We start from the raw sequence: 20,814 nt of genomic DNA on the forward strand, positions 1-20,814 counted from the left end.
CTAGAAATGTAAATTTTGATACGTTGAAATTTGTATTTAAAAAAATAGTCGTGGATAAAAGCGATTAGAAATTCGAACATTTCTTATTTAGCCACACAAGGTGCACTCAGTGGAATATCAGCAAAATTGTAACACTTACGCACTGCAAATTGCGTAAATACGCTGGAACGTCTATTATCTGAAATTATAGAAAGTCTTAACTATATAATTCAAATCAAGAGATGTTCAGATAATGGAATAGACGCTTCTCCAACATTGCTCGCTCCATCGCCGCCAGAAATGCGTACGCATTTCAACATGGCGCAGTAAGGTTATGGCACTCGCCCGCGCTATTCGCCTGTACGCGCCAAGCGGGAGGACAATTGAACTCGCAGGGTGCAGAAATCAGAAATCTGTTGTACCGTTACAGGAATGTCGCCGAGTCAAAATGGCTTCCATCAGAACTCGATGCAGATGGTGACGGCGGCGCAGCACCACGGCGGACGGTGTAGCGTGAGCGGTAGCGCGCAACAGCAGGCGCAGAGTCAACAACAATTTGGCCTAGGCGAGCCGCAGAGATAAAAGGAACTGCTCGTTCGGCGGCCCGCGCGCGAGATCCCGTGGTCGCTATTGCGATGTGCACGTTAAAACCGCGTTTAAAAGAGGAGGCATGGTTTAAAGTATCGACCGCTCCCCCACCCCTCCCCTCCCCCCAGGGTTATGCACTGCGGCACGAGCGATTATACCCGTGATTGATAAAACGCGCTCGCGTATCCTCATCCCTACGAGAAGGACACGTGATACCCTTGGAAACGTGCGCACGGAGAAATACCCAACAAATTCATTCGGCGCCGCGCGTGCGCTTAGAGGAAGCGATGATCTCTCTCCCACATTAAAAAAAGAAAAAGAAAAAAAAAGAATAGGTCCGTCTCGTCGAATCACATGGTATACGTGGAACTCTAGTAGCCGGTACACCGACCCTCGGTTGTTTGCTCTGTTGTTACCCTTTGATGGTACGTACTTACGTATGTGCATCGAACGTCGCGTCGATCGTGATCATCGAACCTCTCCGAGACACCTCTCGATACCATTTTTCTTCCGCCAATATATCAGGTATCTGATACACGCAGAACGGGAGCAAAGGTTGCGAAAGATCTATATATAAATACATATATATATATATATTATTTTCTCGCTCCTTTAAATGCGCTGGGACGGTAGTTCCTACGATTATGAAAGACAGCGATACTCCTTAGCGTTTTACGGAAATTAGTATGCGTCCAGAATGCCGCTTGATGTATATAAATGAGTAGCGAGAAGCCTCCTCCACCGTCCCGGGTATCTTCCTCGTTGTTTCTCGATCTACAGACTCGCGGCTAGATAGGAAACATTTGCGGTGGTCCGTTCGGGAACCGCGGAAGTCAATGAGAAATTGAATATCAACTTCCATCACCAGCATAGTACAAAAAATTGCCGGCACTGGATAGCGCTCAGCGAAGGAGAGTTAGTTTCTTATTCTGTTGGAGGTTAAGCGAGAGATGTCGTGATTATCGTAATAATAATAATTCCATTTAGTTGACTTGCGAGCCGTAAAAACGTGTCCTTTCGACCGGGCTCGCGTGTCACTTTCGTTTGTTTTTCTTTTGAACGATGATCGAGCTCTCGATCCCCATGGGGCCAGATATAAAAAATCTGATCTTGTCCGGCATTGTTTTGCAATGGTAAACAAACGTGCGTGCAGAGCGATCCGTGGCTCGAACGTACACCGAGCGATGAATGAAAAAAAAAAACACGAGGCTAATTATGATAATAAATGAGAAACAATCGCGAATTATTGTGTAAAAAAAATGTAAAAAGGAATTTATCGATTACGTAACGTCCGCTAGGTATTTATGTGAAGTTGCTCGAGGAAACTATAACTTTCAACCGTCGGTCATACAGAGAGATGACTTGCTCAGATAGTATCCAGTGTAGGTCATTTTTTTTCTACAGGGAAAGTGAGCAGTGGAGCCATATTAGCTGAGCTGTTTCATCGTCAATTCAATTTACAAACACAGCACGCGAACAGACGTTCGGCGTGCGAATGGTTTCATCGTAGATCTCATGTAACTGCAGGAACTCTTGTACGGCAGCCTATGTAATTTACCCGATCAGTATATAATAAAAACGTTTTTCATTCGATCACTCTTATTATAGTATCGCGTCCGAAATCTGTTTCACATTTTCATTTGAACAGTTTCTCTCACAGCAGTATATTTAATCTCGCAACGCATATACGATTTGTGTTTACAATTTAACACAGCGAAAGAAAGTTTGTTTCGAACGGATGGTAGCCATCCCGTGGCGAAGCCTCGCCACGAACAAGCGTATCTAAAGTTCCAATTAATTAGTCAGAATCTGTACATCTTTTTGCCCACAGTTAAAGTCGCGCATAGTCTCAAGAGGCGGTGAGACATATTTATTAGCGTCATCTAATTTACACGGATGAAATAGTTCCAGTATTTAAGTTTCGCTGCAGCTTCGTTCATCACTATGCATTCATTTTGTGTAAATACGGTAGAAATTTGTGTCGTACCGAAACGAGTATGTACGACGAGATGTTTTTCTGTAAGGTATACGCTTTAATATCTTCCTTGTGTTTGTAACGTAAACAAGACCAGCGTCTCGGACTTTTTCTACCGCGGAATATAGTTTATGCGTTATACTTTGTTGTTGTGACCTGATTATAGAATGCGTATACTGTATTGAAATTGTATCGCAGTGGTACGATGTTCTTTTTTTTTTTTTAGAAAAGTTTTGTTTGCCTTGATTGCGTACAAAATTCCGAGACGCTGGTCTGTACTATTACGGAGATACTATTATGTTAAAACTCTTATTATTATTGTATTATTATTATTGTTTATTCGACTATCAATAATAATAAATAATGTTCATGTACATAATTTTGAAAAAATGATCTAAATAAAACATTAATAATGGTGCTTTCATAGACTTTTATATAATTTTATCTAACACTCATTCATGCCCCTCGCACTTCGGATCGCTTGTAAATTTTATTACAAATTTGTTATATATGTATATATATATATGTGTGTGTGTGTGTGTACATGTAATACAACGATCGATGCGTTGACAAGTACAGACATAAATGTTGTATGACTACATAAATTATGGAACCGAAACTATAGAACAATGCTCCGCGTTACAAAAATGGTAACTCATTTTTTTATCACTTCTTCGTTACAAAATGTCGTAGTGGACTAGTAAAGTTCATAGAATATTAATATACATTATCTATCTCTACATGCAATACTGCTTGTTGCATTTGTGTTAGCTGCATAGAAAATATTATGTACATGCTTAGTGTGCATCATTTGTGAAAAATTGGGAATCTCCACGTCCCTGCCTAATCCGGACCACCTGTCCGGGACAGGTAAGAAATATCGATGCATAGCGGCTATAAAACGAGCCCGATATTCTTCCGGTGATATTATTGTTGGCAATTTCCCTTGGCCACCTAATATACCGGACTTTTTCACCATTGTTTCTAATTTCTTGTCCCAAGTAAACGTTCGTATATAATCTGCAAACAGGATAATAGCTTTTAAAAAATCCCCTACCTAAAAATGAAGGGTAAGGGGAAAACGGGGAATGTCACAAAACAGCTTTATCGAGAAAATTGAGTGTTTTGCTCCAGTGCAGAGTGGACGGTATCAGTTTTTAACCAATATACCTAACGCGACCATCCCGTTTTTAGGTAGCCTATCCCGTTGGCCCCAAGCACAGCTTCGGGACGCCGAAATGTTCCGTTTTCAGAAAGAAAGCAACTATCGGCTAATTATTTATTGAATATATTTTATGTCTGCCCGGCACTAATGCACCCGTAGAAAGGGTCTTTTCTCTTATGAATAAGTTATGGACGAGCGAAAAAACAGTTGCAAGTCGCAGTTCTTAAAGGAATGTTAATTACCGAAGTAAATTTTAAGAAATCCTGCCAAGAATTTCATTCTTATTTGAAATCAACATCAAATGTACTTAAGCAAATTTGTTCTTCAGAAAAATATAAGACCACATAAATTATTTGCTTTCACGTGTTCATTCCCGTTCTTTTCAGTAATAAATAAAAACTATGAAAAAATATGCGTTTTCTTGAATACGCATACTACATATTACCTAAAAATTAGTACCTGTCCCGCTTTGAGGGAAAAAATAATTGGGCACGTTAAGTATACTAATTCTTTAACGTTATTTTACGGGAGTTTTTGAACTTTATAACTCTGTGATTCGGCAGTTCTGTACTTAGTCCCAGTTGCCACCAACAAAATATGCTACAAATCGCAAAATCACGAAAAATGGACATTCCTCGTTTTTCCCCTCACCCTTCAAATGTAGAATCGCGAGACTTACCTATTATACCTAACACAAGTTCATCGGAATTTGGTTCCAAGCCAACCAATAACGAATAATCCATCACAGAATTGTCAGCCAAAAATTTTGTGTCCTGCTCAATGGCTCTGTTTAAAACCGCTTTCGAATGTGATCTGATGTAGAGGGGCGAATCGCAGCTCACTGAAAGTATAAGAACATATTTTCAACTGGAAGACGTCCATATGACAGAAATATTAATAGGACACTAACTGTTCAATAAATTTTCATCGAGCAACACCAGTTCACCCTCGTGACACACGTCGTCAGGATTCGCGAGCCGATTTCTCACAGATCCCTTTAAATCAAATTTATCTGTTATCGTTCTGTTGTAAAACAAATTTTCCATCACCAATACACTGGTGCGGAGCGCTGCATTTGTCGTATTGTTTTTAAAAGACACTCTGTAAACGCCGACTATTTTTCCTAACAGCGTCGGCTGCTTAGTTTGCTGGCACTTCTCCATGTAGGAAAAATAATTCGGTGCAAAGTCAAGGAATATTTGCATTTCCAGTCTGGACATCTCTTTTATAATAAACCTGTCATCTGCGAAAAGGACAGAAAGCGCGATGATGGGCGTAATAATTATTACACGAAGAGTCTCATTGTATGTATGATATTAATTAGGGATTGTAGTACCGGTAAATCGCGAGAAATTCCCTGAAATTTTTACCGGTAATTCGATAAGTAAAACCGAAATATCTCACGAAGAAGCAACTTTGATATAAAAGAAAACTAAAAATCTGAATCAAGTCATCAAAAAAGAAAACGTAAGGGGAAAATATATACAAATGGCATATGATTCCCAAATGACTACGCGACCGACAAGCGTAGAATCTGAGAAAGATTTCTCCGCGACTGAATTATTTTGTACAAAAATTAGGTCGCAATTTAGACAAAGTATGTTTTTTACATGGTTATTTGTTAAAAAGAGTTGATAAATAAAAAATATTTAATTATGTATGTAAGTTAAGATTCTTCTCATTGTTTCTTGTCGAATTTATATTTAATAAGTATTGTTAATAGTTTGCTACTATATGTATTTTGTGTTATATCATTTTATATTTTAAATTCAGAATAGTTTCATTCGCATATATTTTTTAACGCTCGCTTAGATTTAAAAAAAAATGTTTTTGTAATATTTAATTTTAAATTTTCAATATCTTAATAAAAACACCAGTAAATTACCGGTACACCGGGTTCGATCGAAAACTTTACTAAATTACCGGGAATTGAAAGGGTCGGTAAATTTACAATCCCTAATATTAATTCATATTCGCGTAACGATCGTATACCTCGGCTTTTACAAAAAGCACTCCCACTCTTTCCGCCTCTCGCAGCCCATTGAACGCTTCGACTCATGCTTCTCGTAAAGCCATCCTCCCCACATGGTAAAACGTTTTCCCTGAAAGCAGCGAATTGCGCAGCAAAGTATATTCTGCAGTAGAAGTTGGTTGTCGCGTCGTTAAATTGAACCTCGATATAATTCTGTTGTTTCGCTGCTTTCTTATCTTCCTCCGTTTCAGACGTCGCCGAAGAATTCTGCGCGTTGCTATCCACATTCGAAACACTTTTATCAGAGTCTATGGGACTGGCAGGATTCGGGCTGCTTCCACGAAAGAATGACAAAACGGACGGTCGCTTAAAATCTCCTGATTGCATTAGGTCAGGAACATTCTCCTTGTTCTCAGGAAATTTCCGCTTGATTAGCGGACTGGGATGTAAATCAGGCCCTTTCGTGCTGCGCATTAATTCGTGCAACGCATGCTTATAGTCGTGCGAGTCAAGCGCGTACGCAATTATAGAGGAGGGCTCTGATTCGTACACCACTATGGGCACGACAGAACTAAAAAACAGAAATATTTGTTATCCATTGAACGTGTATGTGTAATTACTCTATAAGATATAGAATTCTTTTTAACATGTATGTGTAATCATACCCAAGGGGCAATAAGTGATGCTCCAAAGTTCCTAAAGGGTTCGGTATTGGTTGGATGACTGGCACAGAGGGCAGTAACTGCGATAATATTGTTTTCTTCTTCTTCTTCTTGTCTGGCATGTCCTCTAAAGTGAGAGGCAAGACATCGGAGTGCGACCTCTGATGCATCTTCGGTGATCCGTGAGCAACGACAATATCGTCAGGATTATTAGTCTCTAAAACTTCGTTATCCGAATTCTCCACGGCCTCCATCCCTTGTAAATCATTTTGCACCGCCGCGATAGCATCGACAGCATTGTAATCCGCTGACATAGGGCTCAAGTCTTCGATTTGAGACTCCGATGCGGTGTCTTCCGTTATATATCCGTCCATATCAATTATGCTGCTACTCCCGGCTGTTAAAGATCGTTCAGTGAACCGCCGTGGCCTCTCGTCCTTCCTCTTAACAGACATTTCTAAAATCTTTGCGTTCCAAGTGAATACAACTTCTGATATCAATCGCTTAAGGATCACAATTCCATCTTCGATTCTGAACATCAACGCTTGCACCTGCTTCTCCGACACCTTCCCCTCGAGCTTCTTGTTCTCTAACGTTGGAGATGTCAGCTTCAATTGAATCTCTTCTATTTTATTTTTGAAATACTGCTGGTCTTTGGTTAGTTGCTGCTTGGCAGCATTTAAATTATCCATATCCGTCTGTAGAGACGTTAGTTTCTCCTTTATAGTCGAGAATACCTCGTCTCCTTTCAGCGCCAAGCCTTTCATCTCTTCTATTACATCCGCGTGCTGCTTCGGATCGTATATAATGTTTATTAAAGGCGGCGGCAAAGAAATCTCCCACTGCAATATCTTTGTATATTTAAACACGGCCAGCATGTTCTTCTTCGTGAAGTATTGATAGTGATCATAGTGCAGGGAATGCTGGCAAGTGTCGGTGCCGCGTCGCGTGTAAGCGTTCCCGTGGAAACGTAACTCCAGGTACTTAGCGAAAGACAGAGACCACGTGTCGTCCGACATCGGCACCACCGGCGAAACGCTTTTGCACTTCATACATTTGCTCCACATTAAAATCTGATTGGCGTTCTCTTGGGCGAACGGCTCGGTGCTCATCTCGCTTAAACTGATGTGCATGCACCCGCCGTCGTGAGCGAACCGTCGAACGTGCTGAGCGATTTGCGCTCGACAGGCATTGATATGACACTTGTATTCGGACGTTAAGCAGTAACGTTCCAAGAAACGTCCAAGTGCAATGTCGTTTCTGCCATACAAATCCATATTAACGACCGATGGAGTCACGCAAAACGCCGGTGTATCGTTACCGGTATGTGAGAAACTACATAATAAAACAGACAAGCGTTGATGACTAGCAGGATCCAGGCAATCAGGCCACATAGCAGTTTGATCGCTGGCTTCGGACTGCATTAGGACTTGCTGCCTCTCTGACAATACATTGTTCGTCGGATGCAATCGACTGCCGCACGCCCTGAAATTAGCTAACAAAGTTTGCACTTCCCGGCTGTCGATGTCCGTAGTCAATCTGGCTTGAACGAACGGGTGTTGCGCTTTCAATTTCAGATTCATCAATGGATTGTCCACTCCAGATGGCTCCGCGGATACACTGCTTGTTTTAATCTCCTTCACTTTATCCAGAAATTGTGTGGAATAAAAGATTTCTCTCGGAAAGAAGCTTCGCAACACGCAGTGCCTTCCTGTCTCGGTTTCCAAGTAAGGTATAGAAAACTTTAAGTAAGGCGAAATACTTAATACGGTTCCCTCTAGTGCCTTTTTAAATTTATTTAGTAACGGTAAATCAGCAACACTTAAGTGTTGACCGTTTGGACTAGTTTGACTGAAAACATCCTCTTCGTCTTCGTTTAAATACTGGTGCAGAGGGTCGCTTCGATCGCTTATAGACTCCCCATAAATACGCTTCTCGTCCAAAGCGATTTTGTCCTTTATTCTCGGTTTCTCAATTTCCTCTTCAGCTTCTTTATTTACCTTCTCACTATCCTTACCTCCGAACAATTCCATTGTACTATTTTGATCTTCGCTGCTGTTCGCGCAAACTGCAGGATTGTTTAAAATGTCGTTGCTATTCGTTTTAGTTGTTGGATAATCCTCCGCACTTTTTGAATCGATTACAGAAGATTTTGTTTTGGGCTTGAATAATTTTAAAGTGTCATAAGGATCTGCATCTTCCTGTAACATGGAGGATAGTTGCTTCCCACAGATCGAATATAACGTGCTTTCGGTGTAAGAAGCTTGATCAGGAACTTTATCTTTCAGTGGTGTACTTTTGTTAGTTGGATATTCTATTTCTATCATTTGCCTATCATTCGACGTACTCCCGGGATCTTCTTGAACTTGCGATATCCTCAAAACTTCTTCGCCATCCGTATATTCCTTATCTCGAGTCAGAAACGCATCGTTTCCTTCGTTAGCTTTAATATGCAACACTTTGTTGTCTTCCAACTGCTTGAAATCCTTATGCGAGGTTTCGTCTAAAAATGAATTATCCTTGGGAGACGGAGGTCTGGCAAACTCGTCCATAAGGAATGACTTTTCCAAACGCCAAGAGTAGGCTGCGAATATCATTGTGGAAGTCACATTTTTCACTTTCTTCAACTCTGCTTGACAACCACCCCGTAACAGAATCGTAGCTCCGAGATGCGGATTCGAACACCCCTCGAAGTACATCAATGTTTTCATGCGATCTGAAAGAATGATTAAATCTTAGTTCGTTGAAAAGAAAAGCTCAATCAGACCCGACTAGGTGCGTGTACAAATTGCGCGATGCAGGCGCCGCGAAAAGAAAGAGCGCCTAAAAGACTTAAAAAAATATGAGATAAATTTTTAAATTAAAAATGAATGGCATGCTACAAATGTGATTTATATAGTCTTCTCTCGATATATTGCCGGTCCCAGGTCGCGGCAATATATCGAGAGTGGGACACGATTCTGAGGACGCTCGCTTTATTTGCAATTTATTCGGATTTTTTTTTGGAAAGGCGCCGAATATTTATCGCACACAGAAGAATAACACCACGCCCCGGGCCTGCTCGCAATGAACATTGGTATCTCTAAATACTCACTTTTCTCGCTCGAAAAGTTTCGCAAGTAAAACTTTTTACATGTACCCAGCATGTATCTTGCACTTATGTGCGCATCAATAGTGTTTACAATAGTGGCACCTGTACAACGTGCCACTCGTTCTAAGACACTGAGTTTCACATTCAAAACAAGTGTCACGCCGCATTCCCTAAGTCTATCTTGTGCTAATCTTGACACAGATCGATGTACTAGTACAACGTCTGGACCAAGAGCGGTAATCCTAGCGACTGTATGTCCTAAATATTGATTCTCCTGCAAATTAGACATTTCTGTTGTGTATTAAGTATTGAATATTATTCAAAGTGTTGATTAGTTGTATTTCCCTTACTTGCATCATCACAGGTTCTAGACTTATTAGCTTCCCTTCTACGCGTTGATACATAAGCCCACACTTGAGTAACAAAATTTTCGGATGAGCTATCATCGCATCCATTCCCCTGTGCGCAACATTTTTCGTGCAAACTACACCGGATACAATTTCACAGTCGTCTCTACTACCGCCGGCATATTTTTTTATTTTAACATATTGCCGTATATCCATATCGTCGGCATTATGATTTAGGTTTGGCCTGACGTAATCGATAATTTGATGAGCAATGGGAAGCACTATTTCTGACCAAGTTTGCGACAAGCCCTCCTTATTAAGGAGCTGCTTGATCAGCGAATCTTCGTGCTGCTTATATGCAGATCTGCCATGAATGTAAGTATGAACTTCGTTTCTTTTATTAATTTATATAAAGACATACAGTGGCTCACAGCCATAATCGTACACTCTTTAAAGTGGCATGACATTTTTAAAATTGGTCCAAACGGCTTGAGTCTTTTTGAGAACCTAGAAGGATTAGTTTACTAAGTGACGTGTTTCGTCGTTTCGAAAAAAAATGCAATTGTTCGGAATAACAAAAAAAAAAATAGAAAAGATCGTTTTTTCAACTTTTTTCTAACGAGGAAAGATCACGAACCCGGAAATTCAAAAAAATTCAGAGGCTATGTAAATATGTAGGGGACTTCCTCCTGATTACAACGCAATTTTTTGTTTCTTGCTCAAATTCATTCTAAGCCCTGAAAATTCGGCTATTTTCCAATTTTATTTTGTAACTCGCAATTTGTAAGAGATAGAAATAAAGTTTCAAGAGAAAAGTTACTTCTTTTAATTAGGACTATCATTTGGTAACTTACAGTTCTTACAGTTCGCAACTTATAACACAAAATTGGAAACTAGCCGGAATTTAATGGGTCAATTTCACCCCCTTAGAGTGAATTTGGGCAGCAAACAAAAATTGCGTTGTAATCAGGAGAAAATTCCCCTACATATTCATAAAGCCTCTGATTTTTTTAATTTCTGGGTTCGGGATTTTTCCTTGTCAGAAAAAAAGTTGAAAAAACGATCTTTACTATTTTTTTTTGCTATTCCGACCAATTGCAATTTTTTTCAAAACGACGAAACACGTCACTCGGTAAACTAATCCTTCCAGCTTCTCAAAAAAACTCAAGTCGTTTGGACCAATTTTAAAAATGTTATGTGATTTTAAAGAGTGTACGATTATGGCTGTGAACCACTGTATGTATACACACTATCGTGAATAAGTCACCAGACACTTGCTCATTTTAGGGAAAATCTGAATTGTATCGCAGATGGTATGCTTTTGTAGTGAGTGTATAATTTCATTTAATGATGTCAACGGTGATTCTCAACCTGTGGGTCGCGAAATGTCTAGAGGGTTGCCACGGTTTTTTTTAATATTATTAAGTTAGAATTATATTCTGAAATACCTATTTTTAATGTGTTTTCTTTACCTTGTTAAATTTACCTTACATTGTATGAAGGGTAGACGGTGGAAGGTTATTCAAATGTTATAAAAGGGGATCGCGACTCAAGAAAGGTTGGGAAACACTGGCCTACCAAGTGCCCAGTGACACATAGACAATACTGTACATACAGAACTTACGTCAAACATTCATACGCGTGTAGTTCTCCCAATACAGTTCTAAGATTCGACGGTTTGTGCCAACCATTTCTTTCCTTAAACTCTTGCACCTGCAGTGTATCGTTTAACAGGTCATCAGCGATTTTCAAATTACACTTATGCGACTTGACTGTGACTTCTTTCTGTTCAATCACGCCGTCGCTACTATTTACAGAAATCGCAGTTAAATCTTCCGATGTGGGTCGTTTCAACGTAACCGTTGAAGATTCCAAATTTAAATCTAAATAGAAGCTAGAACTAGAGGATGGTAAACGTCCACTAGTTTGTTGCATTGAAGTCGAAGGTTTTGTTTCACTTTCAGAATCTGAAATACATACATTTATCATTGGAGCTTTCCTTCTTAAGGCTGATTCAGACACGTCCAGTAATTTAGTCGAGTAGCGAGTATAGTGCCTATACGAGCTATAGTGACTTAGGTGTGAAGTCACTCAGGGGGGCTTCCCTAAACACAGTCCTGCAAGAGGTAATAGGGGGCACGTTTGGCGGCCCGCACCCAGCAGGGTGTCGGTTAAGACCCCGCTGAGTGACTTCACACCTAAGTCACTATAGCTCGTATAGGCACTATAATTTAGTAACTTGCCGTGTGTGGACACTAAAATTTAGTCGAGTAATTTAGAAAGATAACTAAGATCAACTAAATTACTGGACGTGTCTGAATCAGCCTTCACATAAGGTATAATATTGAATATTACCCGTCGTCGAATCATGCTGAGGAATTGTTTTCACCCACGCGGGTTCTTGCGCGTCGCATGTATTCTGAGTTTCTGTTAGCAAATCCATACTTTGCATGTGAGATAATTTTACAGGTTTAAATACAGTGGCAGTATCGCTAAATACATTGTCAGCGACTACTGGTTCGATGAAGCCTGCCTCTAACAGTGCCTGTCCTATAGCTGTAGCCTGCACACTACGAAACATTACGATTTAATACCATATCGTTAACATCCTGTACGTTTTTCTATATGTAACATTTGTACCGAGTGGCTGCTTTATTTTGTGCTATCATCCAATTCACTAATTCGCTAGCTAAGAAGCAACCGTGGTAACTTTTCAGTCTAATTCTGTGCGTTTGTAAGAGAATCGACTGGCTGGATCTAAACAATTCTTCGTAAATCATTCTCAAAGAAGCTGAATTCTGTAAGACAAGCGAGCGCTCCTGAGATGTTAAATAACTATTTGCTGATCTGAAAAGCATATTTACAAGATAACTGTCGCAAATCTTAAATCGCTTGAAATCATTAACTTCAAATAAGTTTACCGTCCAACGGCATATTTCTCCTCCATATACCCGACGCTTGGCTTTCTGCAAACTGAAATTTCATCTTCCACAGACTCGTCCGCATTCTTTTCAGTCATCGGCGGCGGATCGCTCCCGTATTTAACTTGAAGATCCTCTTGCAACGCTTTTAAGTCTGCCGATAGGTCGCTCCTCATGTCCGACGATTGTAAATAAGATAAAACTACTTTGCAGCAATACGTGCAAACTCGGAGGTCTCCTGCAAGGAAGATTCTGTCCTTACTAAACGTAACAAGAATATAAAGATTCGCAATTTCTGTACCAGTGCATCCCATGATCTTTCCAGGGATCTGATCGGAGCAACACTTCGAACAAAATATTTGGCCGCAGACGCGACAGTGATGTCGCCTGCGAAATGTGGTAAATCGTTCGCCGCATTCGTAGCACTGTTTGCTTACGCTATCTGGCATCCAGTAACTTCTTAATTGGGAGTCCTTGTAGGAGCGTAAATTCTACGTTTAATTGATAGTCTCATTACTACGAATTCTATCCAATGTTTGCAATAACATATAAAAGACAACTCACGTTACTTTTCAGAGCCACTATGTTACTAATACGCTTTAAGACGTTCGGTAAACTTCTGCCTTCGCGAGTGTCCAACGGGAAAGTCATCATACTCGAGCTATCGTCTTCCGGCGTCTTTTCAGTACTTTCCGATTGTTTCCACGAATCAGAATCGGACGAGCTTTGTTCCTCGTTGTTAGAGGAGATCGTAGAATCGTCAACATTCTGCGAACCTACGAATAAAATACTCTGTATCGAATAGTCTTCGATGCCTTTTTAAACAGTTTCATTAGTGAGGCAAGCGAAGTAGAGAACGCATTCAGTTATTTCACCTAGAAGCACAATTTTATCAAAAACTGGTTCGTATGTGGAAGTGAACATGTAAAGACTTACTTCTGGTGAAGTTAAAGAATTTGGAAAATAAGGAGGCTACGACAGGTTGACTCTCCTCGGGACTTAACGGAGCAAACTCCGTAAGTTTAGACGGCGAATTCATATTCTTATTCATATCGAATAGTGCTATCTATCCACGAACATTTTTAAGACGAACTTTTCAGAAAACGCCGTCCTCGCACCTGCGTCGACGGCTGCATCAGGCTGCATACACACAAGTGTTTTTGACAGGAACGTCAGATACGATACGCGTCAGATACCTTGATAATGATACAGTTTCTTAATGATAGATGGCAGTACAGAGGGCTCGACTGTGGCAACACCGCCACCTACGAAAATGTAGCTCCTCAGTGGAGAATATATCGGTTTCTCTTTTATGCAATCGTTTGTGCATCGTTTGTACGTAATTGTTGCTTAGTTCATATTACTTGTTCAACAATTGACGGTTTATAATAAATTAAACGAATATGACTGAAATTTTTTTATTCACCTAGCCTCTCATTTTATTTTTTTTTCATTATTCACCAATAATTTCATATGGAATTGATCGTTCATTGTTTGTACAACTTTGTTCACTTATTTTTATTGCTTGTTCACAAGCAATTGTCTTTTAATTAAGATTTTTAATGAATATTAAAGACCCCACAATGGCGCATGCGCGTGAATGAGCAAACAGGATATACCTCGTGACGTCGTAAATCATTGCCAAAGCATCTTTTCCATTAGTAAGCTGTCTGTTGCTCGCTGCCCGCTGCCTTTGGTGTGAATGAAGCCTGAATGTGACTTTACATAATCCTACTCTGCACTACTTACTCTACCTACCATGATGAGAAAAATATCATCAGCTTCATTTACGTGTTAAATGTCGCACAGCGGGTCAGAACCACGGGATTGGAGCAGATCAAATTTTTATTTGCTCCGCTCCTGCTCCGCTCCAACATCAAAATACTTGCTCCAGCTTCGTTCCAGCTCCGGGTAAAACCCCATTGCTCCACTGCTCCAGGTCCGAGCTCCACTCCAACGCTCTGGTCAGTCGTCATAACCATTACCATTTATGTGTCACGTTCTACGTTATCGAGCAGAATGAAATAAGAGTGCAGCACTACCAGAGACGAGGTATAGGATAGACCTATCACCTTATGGATGTTCGCGTCGCCACCCAAACTTTGTTACCGACCCATAATTTAAGGACATTGACACCACAGGCACAGACGAGGTATAGAATAGACCTATCAAGCAATGCATTTTTGTATCGCCGGTTTAGGGGGTCCTAGGACCCCCTTGCCATTTTAGTGTCGCATGCAACGTTACCGGTGAAGTCTCAAAACAGATTGTAACGCTACGCGTGGTAGGAACTAGAATTAAGCACGAGTAAAACTAGTTTATGTTTTGAGAGTCAAAGCCCGCGATTTACAAATGTTTCTGTTAGAGTAACAATTTAAAAATCGTCTTACGAACATATTCCGTTCAACGGAAGAGAACGGAGGAAGAAAATAAAATGATATCACATTCGTCTTTAACCTTGCTGTCCTATTCCGGTTTATTTAACGCAAAACAAATTTATTTAACATACAAATTTATATAAACAACAACATTATTTGTGGAAGACATGCTTTCGTGATGTAACGTGGAATACCTCGCAAAGGAATTGTAACTTGGTATATTTCAATAAGATGCTGAAGCAGAGAGGACTTTAAAAATTGTCAAAAACCCATCAGTTCGAGTAGCTCGCTGAAATATTCCAACTTGCACTTATCCCTCCACTGTACTCGTGTTCTGGGGTCCGGTAGGAACAATCGAATAACATTTCAAGTTCCATATTTTATTCTGACATTCTATCATAGTATTGCAAGTTAAAGAAAATCTTATCCGACTAGAATATTTAACAATCGCAGCCTTCGGCTCGGTTCTCACCGATTACCAGGTATCACCACGAGGAGGTTGCTGTGTTTCGAAACCCGTAAAGAGATAGATGGAATCAAAATTCCATCGATCTCTTCAGTTTAGATATATGTAGAATCTAGGGAACTGTCGAGCAACCACTCGATTAAAAGAAATTCAGGGAAGAAGGAATGAGAAGTGTAAGGCTATACCACAGGTATAGATCTACACCTGGTCTGTGGCAACATGTTCTCATCCGATGGTATTTCAGAACTAAATTTATCCATCGAGAGTTCCTCAATTTCTAATACTCGGAATAATTATCATTCAATGCTTTACTACATTGATTGTATCTATCCGCTGTCTAACAAATCCAACGAAGCACGTTATACATAAAAATGTATAAATACCAATACATAATTGTACTGCCCTTATATAACGATATTGTGGAACAGTCGAACATCTGGTTCCGTGGTGTAGCGGTTATCACGTCTGCTTTACACGCAGAAGGTCGCCAGTTCGATCCCGGCCGGAACCAGGCGTTTCTTTTTTGCTCAATCTTCTAAGAGAAAGTATTTACTCCTACTTGATCAGAGTAACAAATTTGAATATAAATATTCGTATCAAAAGAACCTGCATTTTTATTTAACAAACAATCCTCCCACCCATCGTGCTAAATCAGAAAACATTCTCCACTTCATTTCCGTTTAGTCGTCACATTTCCATTCCAATCCGCCACTTTGCTAATTCACCTGGCCGAAAAGAATAATAACTTATCTCCGTTGCTTTTAGGAATCAAACGTCCATATACCGGGTGTGTGCTAAGACGAGCGATAGCCTTTTAGCCTCGACAGCGGCGGGGGGGAGTATAACGGCAAGACGAGCGATAAGTCAGACGCTACCGAAGTGGGGAGACGTCCACGTCCCCCGCGACAAGAAGGCGAAATTGATATTCGGTACGCGCGTTCGTATTTGTCTTGTCGCGCCTTTACTCTCTGCTCGCTGACTCGACGCCACGAACGCAGGTCGAAACTGTACCTTCGTTCTTTCATTCACTGTTCCCGCGGCGGTCATCTGGCAACCCACCTGCACCGTCGCGCGGCCAACTGCTTCGTCGTTTCCTTGGCATCGCGTAACGAGAGCAAGTCCGGTTTTTAGTCGGGCATCGGCCATTCAGCGTTCCTTTTTCAACCGGTATTTTATACCGCGACAGACAGGATAGAGAGCACGGGAATATCGATGGGTCTCCGGACGACCACGATCGTTCTCCTTCCCCTACCATCTCATACCCGCCCCGCTTCTGTGTCTCCTTTTCACGAAAGAATGCCTCCTGGCCCGATCTTATCCGGACGGTCCAACGAGATACGCGAAAAACAGCGCGCATCGCGCATTCCACTGTGCTTAGCGATCGAGATCGCCGATAAGATACCAGGGGATGGATGCTCGAACAAATTTCTAATTTCATGCAGCGTGTCTAATCTAATTAGCATCTCGTTAATTCCATCCAGGCGACGAGTTTTGGCCACCGTTTAGTAAACCTGTCTGTGGCTCGTTTGTGGCGTCTGATGTCTGGTTCGACGTTGCACTTTGTGTCGTAGAAAGTAGAGATTATAAATGTATGTTACCACCAGATGTCTGTTAGAATTCTCTATACAAACTGTCGTAAAAATCTGCTGATGAAATTACTGCGCAGTAGTCTCGATTTAGAGAATCAGTTCACCAGACACGTACTCGAATGCTTCCAATCCTTTGATACGATTTCCTTCGTGTTTCATTAAAATTACTTTGGCCGTGTGAATAGTCTCTCGCGAGTACACCTATGTATGTATACTTTTGCTTTCAAGCCGATGTAAGATCCACTGTGGCGTCACTCGTCGATGTGAAGTCAGAGCGAAAACGTTTGTCTTTGAAGAGGTGGCCAGAGTGAGATGCATCTAACTCGCTTAGTAATTATACAACGGAGAACGAAATTGGGTCGAGTGTCACGAGAATACTTTAAAGCGCCTTGGTGCTCTAGTGTCCTTGTGCAACCCCTATCTCTTCACGAGGATGAAGATCATCGTTTGATTTGCAGGGCTTCGCAGAACGCTTCGGTCATTCGAAAAGAAACGCACTGGAACTGTTTGAAGAATTCCAAGCCCTGCAAAGATTACAAAGCACGCGTTAATCGCTCGCTCGTATAATTGCAAGAGCTCGTGCTATCAGTGTATCTCGTTTTATCTTCTTATCTGCACCGAGTTGGTTCGCTCTTCGATCGAATTGTCCGACAGGCTGATACCTGCTTCGATACTAGATAAGAATGCCTTCGGCTAACAAGTAGGTAGCTAACTCCCCTCTCTTTTAATTAACCCTGCAAATCTCAGTATCAAGGAAGGCGAACAAAACCAATAAGCTCACTTTCCTCTTCAGTATCACCTACCGAAATCACATGTTACGAGATAAAGAACTTTGGAGACGCATCTTCCAATCTGACGTCCCCATAAGCCTATAAGTGAACGTTCCTATTCCTCTACTCCTCGAACCGAGTCATTCGTCTTCTTCTCAACACCCGAAGCAACGGGTTCAAAGTAGGAGAATCTGATCGAAGGCGCTGGACTTGGTATCGGACGCGAGCGATCCAAGTGCAACCGGCGGCAATAAAGGATTAGGTAACGATCCAGCCGAGCGATCCGAATTTATCATGCATCCGCGGTCTCTCGTAGCTGCAGGTGGCCCATTCAGGATGCGGGATGATTGGCCAGAAGTAGTCGCTCATGAATAAGACGCGAGGACCCTTACCTCCCGCGTGGAACGATCAGTTTCAATGACGGGCTGGTCCGTGGCGATCCGCACGGGATCTTTTCGTGTGTCCCGCGGGTACTACCTGCCCGGAGGACCGTGAAATCTCGAGAAACCAGTCGCACGGTTGTTAATGTTTCCACCCATCGGCGGCCTCCACCTGCAGCTCCTCGGTCGATCGTCGCTCTAGAGGCCGGTGAACTTCACCTTGACCCTAATTCCCTGCAACGTCTCGAGCAACAATTAGATTCGATTCAACAGCTGCCTCTGGTGCAGGCTGTTATGGTAACAGCTGAGTTGGCAGTGATATCTAGAAGCATTGATGTATCCAGTTGATGTAGTAAGGCAGATCCTCTGGGACACTCGTGCTTCATCATTTACTACACCTTACCGGTGCTCTTTAAAGCTCCTTTTCTCCAGGAAGCACTTCCCTCGCCGTGTCCCCTCGGCTTCCAGCTATTCTTAAGTCCAGGAAGTTTAAGTCCATCATTTAGAAGGATGTTCGCGCGGAGGCGATGAAAACTTTGAGAAAGTTTCTAGCAAATAAGGCAAAAAGCAGGGGAGCTCGAAAAGTTCGCGTGGCAGGGCGATAAATTTTTTCCCAGGATTGATCAGCGTTAATGGTAATCCAGGTTTTCCCGAGCGCCCGGTAAGAGGACATTTCCTTCGAGGTAATTAAAGGCAATACTTTTAACTAACCTGTCCTACACGACTTTGCAGTTTGAAAAGATTTAAGCGTGTCGAAGGAGATGGGGCGTTTGATTTAACTTAATGTTCAGTTGGTCGAAGAACGAGACTTGTACACGCTGTCATTTAAACATTCTGAAAGATCGAACGGCCTGAACTTTCATCCCCCAGGGTTAGAGGTTTGTTTCATAGGTGATTCCTTAAAATATGTTCGCAAGATGGGAACTGGCTCACGAGTGCTAAGACCTTGCAAGAGGTTCGACTATGAGTGTTCTTTGAATGCAACTGCCTGACTCAGGTTTAACCGGGGTATCTCCTGTCTGCACCAGAGAGGTGTATAGGGGTTTGGGTTTTTCTTCGACTTCCAAGGCAGACCGAAGTACGATTACCGTGGCCGTGGGCGATCATCTGCAGGAGCTTGGAACCCTGTCACCAAATTTCGCACAGATTGGAACTGTTACGTGTTGCACAGATGTAATAACTAATGTGGGATCAGGAACCCGCATAGAATAAGAGGGTGCCCGGACTAAGAGACCCCGGAGAGTCGGCGTTAGCCGTGGTGGCAAACGCGGCTGATCAAATCGAGCAGGATTATTCTATGGACAATGTTCAGAAATCTGCGGTTCTCCTAGTATCCCTGCGTCTAAGGCAGAGCCTGCTAGGTAAAGCCTTGTTGATGAGCAGGGTGGGTAGGAAATTCCGTACGCCTCGTGATAATTAGCGGTGGGGGAACGGCACGCATGCGCGCGCTGTCAACCATCAACGCCAAGGTGGGAAACGAAACGGCGCCACCGTCAAGCCAAATCAACTACCAAGTCAAGTGAGGCCGGGGTCAACCAGCGCCGCCTGGGAAGCTGTTGTCGACTGGGTAGTTGAGTTAGCTTGGCGCTGGCGTCGTTTCGTTTCCTATCTTGGCGTTGATGGTTGACGTCGCAGCGCCATCACGCGCATGCGTGGCGTTCCCCCACCGCTAATTATCATGAAGCGTACGGTATTTCCTGCCCACCCTGTTGATGAGGATCACTTGCATAGTGATCCTCTAGGGAGTGATCGGTATAACCGCAGCCATCTTGAAGCAAAACCAGAAATAAACAAATCTATCTCTTTCTATTAGTATTTCTGTCAGTAATTCTGTCTCTTTCTATCAGTATTGCTGTCTCTTTCTTTTTTACAGTTTCTTTCTCTGTCTACTTCCGCTTTTGCTCCAAAATACACATATTGTTCCGATCACTCCCTAGAGGATCACTACACTAGCAGGCCCAGGACAAAACGCACACTTTCCTCTTCTCCTGTTCTGCCCCACCTCCAACTCCACACCTCCTATTCCTTTCCTCCTCGAGGCTAGCGACTAGCAAATGTGTGTCATTCAATAAATCCTCTGTAATGCAGAGAAAGACGAGCGTCAAACTCGCCGGAAACATTTTATGGAAAGCGTGGTACAGCTTGTATAAATCAGAGGGGGCATTATGAATATTCAATAGCGCGATGTCGCGGTTCGATTAAATCGCGTGTTTCGCCGCATCCACCGTTCGTTGAGGCCGGGGGCAGCAGTCGCGACACGGGGTTCCTTCGCCAACGTTGCACACGGCACATCAAAGTCCTGCTTTCAAGGATGGGGGATGGATCCCCCCCGCGATTGGGAGGGTGGAAAAATTCGGTGAACGATCGGGACAACGAAAGTTTCCAGAAGGAAAGTCGGCGAGTGCCAGCGTCGTAACCGGTGCGAAGGCGATGCATCGCGGTTGCAGCAGCGGCGAATGAAGGAAAAATCGATGCATCGCCTGCGATTGTGGCCGAGCGCCGCCGAAGCCGGCTCAGCTGGGCCGAATCCG

At 42.2% G+C, this 20,814-nt stretch overlaps 2 protein-coding genes and 1 non-coding gene across 5 annotated transcripts in view; 2 read left to right on the forward strand and 1 right to left on the reverse strand.

Annotated features, from left to right (window-relative positions):
- Positions 1–2,966, forward strand: part of LOC143366441 (UBA-like domain-containing protein 2) — a 36,897-nt gene extending 33,931 nt beyond the window's left edge. The window contains exon 4 of the mRNA XM_076807541.1: positions 410–2,966. Coding sequence (XP_076663656.1) covers positions 410–561 — 152 coding nt within the window. The 3' untranslated portion in view covers positions 562–2,966. The remainder of the gene's footprint in view (positions 1–409) is intronic.
- Fab1 (1-phosphatidylinositol 3-phosphate 5-kinase fab1) lies at positions 2,751–13,884 on the reverse strand. Of its 3 annotated transcripts, none has more exons than XM_076807495.1 (14): positions 13,637–13,884; positions 13,265–13,476; positions 13,002–13,173; positions 12,701–12,938; positions 12,420–12,626; positions 12,135–12,349; positions 11,404–11,746; positions 9,783–10,143; positions 9,436–9,706; positions 6,345–9,057; positions 5,700–6,250; positions 4,618–4,950; positions 4,387–4,548; positions 2,751–3,562 (listed from the first exon to the last, which is right to left on the reverse strand). In XM_076807495.1, the coding sequence occupies exons 1-14, from the start codon at positions 13,749–13,751 to the stop codon at positions 3,270–3,272; spliced, it is 6,186 nt and encodes a 2,061-aa protein (XP_076663610.1). In that variant the 5' UTR covers positions 13,752–13,884; the 3' UTR covers positions 2,751–3,269. The 3 variants fall into 3 exon arrangements, with proteins under 3 accessions (XP_076663610.1, XP_076663609.1, XP_076663611.1); XM_076807494.1 differs by having other exon boundaries at positions 13,002–13,191; XM_076807496.1 differs by having other exon boundaries at positions 13,002–13,191; positions 13,819–13,861.
- Positions 13,885–15,982: 2,098 nt separating this feature from the next.
- Trnav-uac (transfer RNA valine (anticodon UAC)) lies at positions 15,983–16,055 on the forward strand. Its single transcript has one exon. It is a non-coding gene; the product is annotated as a tRNA-Val (tRNA).
- Positions 16,056–20,814: the final 4,759 nt, after the last annotated feature.

The sequence above is a fragment of the Andrena cerasifolii genome, chromosome 2, assembly GCF_050908995.1.
Source record: "Andrena cerasifolii isolate SP2316 chromosome 2, iyAndCera1_principal, whole genome shotgun sequence".
NCBI classification, from domain to species: domain Eukaryota; kingdom Metazoa; phylum Arthropoda; class Insecta; order Hymenoptera; family Andrenidae; genus Andrena; species Andrena cerasifolii.

What these genes read in the sequence shown, in the direction of transcription:
- Fab1 (XM_076807494.1), bottom strand. Translation starts at nt 13,751, where the DNA reads ATGAATAAGAATATGAATTCGCCGTCTAAACTTACGGAGTTTGCTCCG. An exon ending in CACGCGTATGAATGTTTGAC is followed by an intron (nt 10,144 to 11,403) that starts GTAAGTTCTGTA and finishes CATTCATGGCAG; the next exon opens with ATCTGCATATAAGCAGCACG. An exon ending in TGCTTTTTGTAAAAGCCGAG is followed by an intron (nt 4,951 to 5,699) that starts GTATACGATCGT and finishes TCCTTTTCGCAG; the next exon opens with ATGACAGGTTTATTATAAAA.